The sequence below is a fragment of the Siniperca chuatsi genome, linkage group LG13, assembly GCF_020085105.1.
Source record: "Siniperca chuatsi isolate FFG_IHB_CAS linkage group LG13, ASM2008510v1, whole genome shotgun sequence".
Taxonomy (NCBI): Eukaryota; Metazoa; Chordata; class Actinopteri; order Centrarchiformes; family Sinipercidae; genus Siniperca; species Siniperca chuatsi.
In genome coordinates this window covers 12241829-12251717 of record NC_058054.1, presented here as the reverse complement: position 1 = coordinate 12251717, position 9889 = coordinate 12241829, and the positions used below count along the sequence as shown (strand labels likewise).

At 39.2% G+C, this 9889-nt stretch overlaps 1 protein-coding gene across 24 annotated transcripts in view; it reads left to right on the top strand.

Annotated features, from left to right (window-relative positions):
• The first annotated feature begins 2182 nt into the window (after nt 1–2182).
• The window catches only part of obscnb (obscurin, cytoskeletal calmodulin and titin-interacting RhoGEF b), a 58670-nt gene continuing 50963 nt past the window's right edge, over nt 2183–9889 (top strand). For 7 of the 24 annotated variants that reach the window (XM_044220978.1, XM_044220976.1, XM_044220975.1 and 4 more), the window contains exons 1-7: nt 2184–2464; nt 3674–4769; nt 7340–7609; nt 7824–8084; nt 8701–9006; nt 9114–9380; nt 9575–9681. In XM_044220978.1, coding sequence (XP_044076913.1) covers nt 3683–4769; nt 7340–7609; nt 7824–8084; nt 8701–9006; nt 9114–9380; nt 9575–9681 — 2298 coding nt within the window. In that variant the 5' untranslated portion in view covers nt 2184–2464; nt 3674–3682. Of the gene's footprint in view, nt 2465–2840; nt 2947–3673; nt 4770–7339; nt 7610–7823; nt 8085–8700; nt 9007–9113; nt 9381–9574; nt 9682–9889 lie in introns of those variants that run through there. The other 17 variants (XM_044220994.1, XM_044220980.1, XM_044220979.1 and 14 more) reach the window with 8 other exon arrangements.

Sequence of the window (9889 nt, the reverse complement as noted above, 5' to 3'; positions counted from 1 at the left end):
GAAATACCATCCATGATGTGATTTGATGCACTGATTGGGCAACAAGAAATGTAGACTACAGAAAGAGCAAAGGAGGAGGAGGAAAACAATTGGAGGTAAGTTTTTTTAGGTTTATATAAAACATTCTTTTATTTTTCCCACATATTACACATTAGTGATCTAATAGGGTTTGGATGAATGTGGGGCAGAGACAGACCAAAGCCTAGCAAGAACAGGATGAGGCAGAGTCAAGCAGCAACAGTGGATTACCGTCTGCTAGAGTTTCGGGGAGTTTAAATCAGGGTCCAGGCGACCTGCTGCTGTCAGTCATTGGCACTGGGGGAAAGCCCACACTGGAAGACCAAGAAAATACCATGGGAGCCAAAGAATAGGGAAGAAAGAGGTATGACTTGCTACCCTGTGTTTCTAGACACTATAAGCATTTGATTTAAGAAATATAATTATGTCTCTAAATCTGCGATAAAGTAGAGCATAATAGAAAGTGGCACACAAATACCGTGGTATCTAAGGATTGCTATGTCATGCTGAATGATTGCTAAGAGTTTTCATCACTGTGAAGATGTCATGGGTGATACATTTAAGGCATTACTATATTTGAGGCTTTTGTACAATATGAAGTCATAATTTAACAATAGACCCGACCAGCTGGGTAAAGCAGCTGTCAATGTGATGGTTGTGGAATACAATCTCTCAGCTTACCTCAATCACATTTACATTCAATCGAAATATAGGCACCTACTGTACACATACACATGGATAACAGGAGTTTTCTAGTATTACTCAGAAGATACTGTCCACAAGAGAGGTAAAGTTACTCAGAAAATGGACAGAATGACACTGAAGAAGCATACTGAGCAGTGATCAAACAGTCAAAAGAGTCAACAGGCCTGACCATAGACTTGCAAATGATGCATTGTTGTTTAGAAAAAGAGTGAAATTATGGCAGATTGTCTAACACTGCGTACTGGTAAGGTCCTAGTGAAACAACAGCAAAAGACAATAAATAAGGTTTAAAGGAACACACTGACATTTTTGGGAAATATGCTTGTTTGCAGTGGTGGACTGTAATTAAGTACATGTTACTCAAGTACTGTACTTAAGTGCAATTTTGAGGTACTTGTACTTTACTTGAGTATTTCAATTTTATGCTACTTTATACTTCTACTCCACTATATTTTGGAAGCCAATATTGTACTTTTCACTCCACTACTTTTATTTGACAACATTAGTTGCTAGTTACTTTACAGATTCGGATTATTAATACAAAATATAAATCAATTAATACATTGTGACATGTATAGAATTGAAACTCTAAAATCCTATATTTTAGGCTGACCTGAATAAGATGTCTAATAAGCCAAAAGCAGGGCTGTAGCTTACATTTAGGGTCATGTCCAAAAACTGTGTTTTTTCCTTGGAATTTAGAAGTTTTTTAGGTACCTCGGGGAAGATGGCATATTTCAATTGAAACAAAGACATGGTGGGTATTTTGCAGGCTAAATTCAGTATTTTTACATTTGTTTAATATTTATATTTAAATTTGACTACTTTTAGGCCAATAAATAAATAAATAAACTCACCTTTTCAGGCTACATCTCACCAGCCCTTGCCAGTCCCCCATCTCTAAGCAATTTGTTTAAAAAGGGATACACTCCCAGTTTTGGATGATATCTAGCTCTTGCTCCTACATAGCTGGAATGCACTTTGCCAAATGAATGTAGGCCTAATGTAAAAAATAAAGAATTCAATATCTCCCCTGTGTTTTATTGTGTGGAGAAGACCATGGAACAGTATTTAGACTGTTATATTTTATAGATTTACATTTTACAGACTTTCTTTATGGGATCTGGGGAACATTCTCAAAATATTACTTAGGCTAAAGCAGAAGAAAAGCAACCACAATGGAATTAAGAAAAGCTGGTTAACTGGCGCATGATTATAGGATTTAGTATGCTAATTAAATTGGACTTATTTATGACCTGTTACACATAAAAGTGTCGCTACTGAAAGCTACCACTCTGCAGGTGTAAGCCACTTTGGTAGTAAAAGTCAGTGTTATGAGTTGTATACGTTTTGACTGCAGCAGTTGTAGTGTGCAGCCCGACAGAGGCTCCTTCCCGACCTCACCAACAGGCTTTCTCCTATCTCCACAGTAAATGACAAGTCTATTTTGGAAAGGAGGCTGCGCCAAAATAGGCACGTCAGCTATCTGGCATCATGAGGTACCGGAGAAGAAAGAAAAAATACGTCTAGTCAACCGCCCACCGCAGGAGACTGGGGGATGTTCCACCATCCTGGATTTACAACCATTTCAGGGATATTTGAGCACAAAGAAGACTTTTTTGGGTGGGATTTCTAAACACTGATATTGGAGTAGGCTATCATCCGGAAATCTTGACGGCCAACTGACGTTTTAGCCCACATGATTCAGCGCCCGTTTTACCTGAGTGGCTGAAGACCCAAGGTGAAAAACTAATGTTAGGCTAATAAACGATAATAGCATTAATACCAAATGTTACGTTAATAATTATACCGAGAACTTGACCGAAGTTATAGCAGTTTTTCCAGTGAATTTCAATTTAAATGTGTGTGAGTAACTAAATACTAAACTTTCACACAACAGTTACAATTGCTGCTTTGAGTTAACGTTAGCTAACCGAGCTAACTACAACTTCCAGTTTCGGTTAGGCTAACGTTATGTCATTTAACTAATTAGAAACTTTTGTGCTCCAGTTTTCGCAGTTATTAGTAATTGAAGTCCAACATATTTTTTAAGACGTTTTAGTTAGCATATAGAAAACGGACACTGAGAGATATGAAGTATGTTTCTGAAGTGGGAGCTTTATCAAACAGCTGATGTCCCTTTCGCTTCTACAAATGGCAATGGACAGAGACGGGGTCTGACAGCTGAGGTTATTTTTGGGACAGGCAGTTCAAGCGACAGAGGTGACAAAGCTGGCAAATGTCACTCTTTGAAAGGCACATATCTGCTGTATTTGACCTTGTTACAGGGGAATTCATTTGTTGTTGTGTCATTAAACTACCTTCTTATTGAATAGGCTGCATGGCATGAAGTAAAGTCTTTGTGTTGATGAATGTCTGCAGGGCCAGGACAGGGTGTATGTTGACTGACACTTACCGTAACTGCCAGCCATAAATATGCCAATCTGAACTGTGGATTTATGGCTATTTTCATAGCATAATATATTTATAGAGTACACTTAAACTGCCACATCTTACAATGGTTTGGGTGCATTTGACAGGGGTTTTTTGTCATTTAATTTGTGGTCAGAAAGTAAAATAAAAATGACTTTATTCATTTATTTAAAGAAGTGACACAACCTTTGTATGAAAATACAAAATGTGTAATATAATTTGTTACAGTTTAGAAGAAATTGTATTTGTTTTTCCTAAACATTTATTAAATTGAATTATAAAACTGCAATTTTATCCATTATTCATAATTGTACCAAAATTAGTAACTGAACAATGATTCTGGTGTTTGGTAGCTAATAGCAAACTATGTCAAACTACTTCCTGCTGTTTTGCCAGCTATGAAAATAATTAGAAGAACTTAAACAAATGTGACATATCCTGTTCAGTGTTGCATATAATTTCTTGCGAGCCCCTGCCTGGTTCTGTATTGTAATATTCACCTTTTCTTTGATTACAGGAACAAACAATGGATCAAAACTTGTTTGGAGGAGTCCCCAGGTTTCTCACCCGCCCAAAGGCATTCTCGGTGTGTGTAGGCAAGGATGCCACACTGAGCTGCACTATCGTGGGCAGCCCAACCCCACTGATCACCTGGGAAAAGGACAAGCTGAAGCTGACATCTGGGGGACGCTTCAAGACCGTGGAGGATGAAGATGTGTACCGCCTGACCATCTATGACATAACACTGGAGGACAGTGGCCAGTACATGTGCCGAGCCAAAAACAGTGTTGGGGAAGCTTATGCTGCCGTAACCCTCAAAGTAGCCCTGCCAACAGAGATGGCTCAGAGGGCCCCTGTTTTCATGGTTAAGCCTACCTCTACACGTGTAGGTTTGGGAGCCGATGTTGTTTTCCACTGCCGGGTCGCAGCTTACCCTGAAGCCAACTTTGATTGGGAGAAAGATGGCCGCTACTTGGGGGAGACTAACCGTATCAAGATTGTTTCCGACAGTGACAGCAGCACTTTAAAGATCCAAAGTGTGCGTAACCTGGACAGCGGCACCTACACCTGCAGGTCCCAGAACACTGTTGGCCGTGCACACGCTGCAGCAGCTCTTGTTGTCGATGCCCAAGATTCCCGCCACCTGGCTACAGACAAGAACACCTCCCTCCTTTCTCACCTACAAAAACGCAAAGAGGAAATGAAGAAGGACATCTCTATCTATCACAGTGAAGAAAGTAGCTCCTCTGTTTCTTCCTCCTCCACAGCCCACATCAGAGATGGTTTGAGTTCCCTGAGTCTGGAACATGAGCTGAGGGCATCCGTGCTGGCAAAGCTGCCCAAAGGTGTGTTCACCCGTACCTGTACAGTAACTGAAGGCAAACATGCCAAACTCAGCTGCTTTGTGACGGGTCACCCTAAACCCCACATTATCTGGAGGAAGGATGGAACAAACATCAGCGAGGGCCGCAGGCATGTCATTTATGAGGACCAAGCTGAGAACTTCATCCTCAAGATCCTGTACTGCAAGCAGAGTGATAATGGTCTTTACACCTGCAATGCAACCAATATGGCTGGGCAGACCTACAGTGCTGTGTTGGTAACAGTCAAAGGTAAGATGGTCATGTCTTAATAAAATGCTACATACAGAATAGTGATACATTTTATTTACACATTTAAGAGAATTCTCTACAATAAGCTGTCATTAGAGACATGTTCATGAATTATATGCATCATCTGTCAGCACATATAACATCATAGAGACTTTCACTCTAGACCGACATTTACAGCATTTTTTAATATTAACAAATACCATGATAAACAACAATATATAAGTCTTTCTCTTAATACTTTCCAACCTGTCTACCATGTCTGTGGCATGCAGCCCCAAGATCCCAAGCCAATTGGTTCCCACTGAAGACATCTTAAAAAGTGTATTTATTTCAAAATTGAGGATAAACCCCTTGAGATGCACCATCTCGTTTTTCCTCAGCCACAAAACATGAAAATAAATGAAACAATACAACAACACAAAACAATCAATATATTAACATCAACAAGGATATACACATAAGTGCTCACCCACCATCTCAAACCACACCTAGTACAAAAATGGCTCACAAATATAAACTGTACAGGCAAGTAATTTAACAGCTGGGCACTGTAGTTTTTAGCAAACATTACTCAAACAGGAGTAAATAGTCTATTGGTGGGGACTATTTTGAGCTGCAAATTAATACACATTTGGTGCTGTAGGGAGTATTTTTAACACCAGGATGGTGTATGTGTAATTTACTCAAAATAAACTACAGTGCCTATGTTCATCGCAATGAAGGAACAAGTCACCCAGTGTAGCAGAGTGGCTCATTTATGTGTTTTAATAGCAATAAAAATGGAGGAATATGGCACAGAGCAATAAGCTATGTAGGATAAACTCATTTTTGGCAACTGCACAACTGTAAGTGTTGTTCATATCACTATACCAAAGCCTCATTTAAACCTCTCAATATGTGTGTGGCTTTTCACAACAAGGTTGAATTCTGGCTCATCCTCTGAAGGAGGGTGTTGTGTTGCATCTATTTTCTGCTGGTGATGGGTAGTTCACAGTTGCTAAGATGGGCACTCACTTACAGGAGCACATTGGCACCACTGCAAGTGTGACTTCCCTTAGGAAGAAATTGTCCCAAGGGATGAAATTGTACAGTTGTAGATTTATGTCGGTTGTTAATCTCCGTTCAGTACGATAATGAGGGCTGTGCCACTGACTGATGTACCTGTTTAATCTGTTTAATCCTGTACCAGGAAAATGGATACTTCTGATGTTTACCTTGCAGTTTGTTAATTTGCTGGATTTAAAGGGAAAGTTTGCAATGGAAAATATATAATTTATCAATTTTCCAATAGCTACACAAAATACAGCACTGCATAAAAAGACAAAATACAATAAATAGAAAAGAAATAGTAATGGAAACAACAAATACAGCACACAATTACAGGCACTGAATTGTCTGTCACTTCTGATACCGGTACAATAACAATGGACATAGGAGAAAAAGTTGACTATTAATTTTCAACAAAATAGACAAAAACACTGTATTTTGTTTAACCTTTAATTTAACAACATTATGTTGGATTATTATACATCATTTAGAAATGAAATGAGGGGTCCTGGCAGAAAGGGAAGTCGGTCACATTCCTGGTAAGATAACCTATCAAAGCAAACAAAATAAATAACTGTTAAAAATATTCAACTGTCAAGCTAAAACAGCTCACTTGTCCATTAGAAGGTACATGACATTTAAATATTGTAATGTAAATATTACATTTATTGTACGTAGATACTTTGAGTGATTTACTGAACCCAGTGGACTTCACCCATAACTCAAAGTGGAGTTCAACATGTTTCAACACTTGATTCCTAAAGTTAAAACTGTTGGCTCAACTCCAAAGTATGGATATGGATACAGTTTGAAACTGTAACCCTGATTTGAGCAGGGCGCAGTATGTAAACCGAGAAGTAGGGGAAACGTACAAGATGTACTCCGCAAACTCCATTGAAATAGAGCATGTAGTAAACATATTTAAACCTTTAGTTCACATTAAACCAAGTCATTTAAATATAAACGATTTTCACATTTGACATTATTTTAACAGGTATTGAGCACACAGTATTTTGCGTATTTTAGCTCATTAACTTTAGAAATTATCATACTTAAGTTACAAGTATTCCCTAGAGCATGCTGAAAGTTCTTGATTGATTTCCCACCTTGGCTTCAACAACCAAGGTTTCACAGTTGACTTTTTATTTATTTGCTATATTATTATATATATTATATTTTCAGAAATGCAATCTAAAGGATATGCAAACACGTAATGAAAAGAATAATGTCAGTTTAGAGCTTTTGACTATTGAAAATGTTCTTGAATAGCCAAGTCTCAAATCTTGGGTTTCCTTAAACACACCACACAAAAAATGACACTGTTCAATGTAATGGATTATCTCTCAAGCAAGTTTCTCTAACTTGATTTTAATATTGCACTAGCCTGAATTACAACTAAGTCACTGAAATGGTTGACAGTATACTAAAGTATATGCTGCGATTTGTAGTGGATAGACTGACATATGCAAAACCATCAATAAGGTTGTGTAACCTGAAGATTCTGTTATTTTCCATTGTGTCAGAGCCGAAGGTGCCATTCAGGAGGAAGCTGCAGGACGTGGAGGTACAGGAGAAAACGTCAGCCAGACTGATGTGTGAGGTGCCTCTTAGTGCCACCCAGGCCAACTGGTTCATGGAGGAAACGCGGCTGGAGCAAAGTATCAAATATTGCATGGAGCAGGAAGGCACCCTGCGTTGTCTTACCATACACAATGTTACCACCAACGATGATGGTGTTTATATCTGTGAGATGAAAGAGGGCAGTCGCACTGTAGCTGAGCTCACCGTCCTGGGTATGGTTGAGACTATTTTTCTGTCTTTATTTCTTGTTAAATATTATGTGCAAGCATTGCAATGCTATTATCAAGATTAATTAATGTGACCTTCTTAAAATGCTGCTAAAGACTGAATCCACTGCATACCTGGTCCTTGGAATCTTTTTCAGCGTGTCTACTATGCTACTGAATGTGTTTCTTTATGTAACGTCTACTTCCTCTCGAATCCCAGGCAACATTACTAAGAAGCTTCCACGGAGGACAATAGTTCCTGTCAGTGACACTGTCATCTTCTGTGTGGAGCTGGAGCATCCCTGCCCGGATGCCTACTGGACCCGCAATGGCGAGAAGCTAAAGGAAGATTCCCGTATTTCTATTGCCTGCATGCTCAGACAGTACACACTCACAATTAGAGATTGCCAGGCAGAAGACTCAGGAGAAGTGGCCTTTGTGGCTGGAGACTGCAAGACGTCCACTCGATTCTCTGTCACTGGTGAGGATGACTTAACTCTGAAATAACCTTGCGATTACAAACACTACTACAAAGATTGGTTGTTTTACTTTGGTTGCCAAACAGCAACATTTATTAAATCTAATAGTGGAATGAAAATCAGCATTTTGATATATGAGTTTTCAAAACAACATGGACAATTACAATGGACATTTTAGGTGTGAATAATACTCCATATAAGTGATGAAACAGTGTCATAAAACATAGGTGCTCTTCAGGATAGGTACAGCTTATTCTTGTGTTTTAAAATGGATAGGCCTCTAGGCATGTTCTAACACAGGCTTTTTAACTTATGCTGTATGGCTTTGGGGTTCCTTGGGTTTGTCTCCCTTCAATTTACAAAAATGGGTTAAAGTGGACTTGTTTAAAACCTGATCTGATTGTGTACTTCTATGATGCCCAGCATACTTCATTGTACAGATACATTAAGCAGAGTCCTCACGACTAAATACAGCATCACAGTAATTAAGCTGGTAAACAAAATATTATCATAACTGACAAGAATGATCGCCAACTATGAAAGTAAAACCACTCAATACAATCACTCAATACTCATCTTATCATATAAACAGCACAATCATCACTCTTTCTGCTCTAGCTGCAAGGAAGCATCCTCCCGATCCCCCAGTCAATGCTGTGGTGCAGAACAAGACTGACTCATCCATCACCATTCAGTGGTCTCCTCCTGATAGCGATCGCCCTGTGCCCATCAAGGGCTACATTGTGGAGAGGAGGAAGGTTGGCACTCAGACATGGCAGAGGTGCAATGCTGGAGAAAACATTGTTTCAACAGAGATTGCTATCTGCAATTTCACAGAAGAAGCCAGCTACCAATTCCGTATCTCTGCTATGAATGACTTTGGCCAGAGTCCCTACCTGGAGGTGCCTGGAAGCTTCTACCTAGGTAAGACTGACGTCTCTATGACATTTGTCAGTCATGGCTATGTGCTGTTGAATGTTGTATGCATTCAAGTGTTATTTTCTCATGTCTGGTTTGCCTGTTGTCTCCAGAACCAATTGCTGAAATCAGGAAAGGCCTGATGAACAGCACTGCAATCACTGGTGAGGAGTTCTCTATCTCTGTCGAGCTGTCTGCTGTTTGTTCTGGCTTCTGGTCTCTAAATGGCCGCCTCCTGCGCAGTGGAGCTGACTACCTCATCACCAGGTCCAAGAACACACACACTCTGCTCATCCGCGTCGTGACTATGGAAATGAACGGAGCTGAAGTCAAGTTTGTGGGTGGAGGCTCGCAAAGCACTTGCATCCTATCTGTGAAGGGTATGCACTCATAACCATTTAAAAGAAAATGCTCTATATCATATTAATATATTGTAGTACATTTGCTTTTCTGTATTAAAACTTTGTAGATTCTTTCTTAGCCTTGTTTTTAATTGAAGGCCATTGATATTTACTATAATTTTTCGTTAGAAGCAAGTCAATAATGCCTTCTTACCTGAAAACTGTATTTTTAGTTCCTCCTGTTAGGTTTACTAACAAGTCAGATCTGCAGGAGGTGATGACCTGTAGCGCCCAAGCCACTGCTCAGCTGACTGCTGAGGTGTCGGATTATGATGCACAGGTTTGTGATGGGATCATATATAATTTCTAGCTTTACTGTTAGTTTTCACAGATTCTTTTAATGTGCCTTTAACTTTACAAGTGTGAAGGGATGGAAAATGTACAAGTGCTATAATTTCTGAAATTTTTTTCCTGTGCTATTTTGAGTCTACTCTAAAATCAAAAATGTTGCTTTTTGATGACGTGTTGTACTCAACTACCTTTAGAAA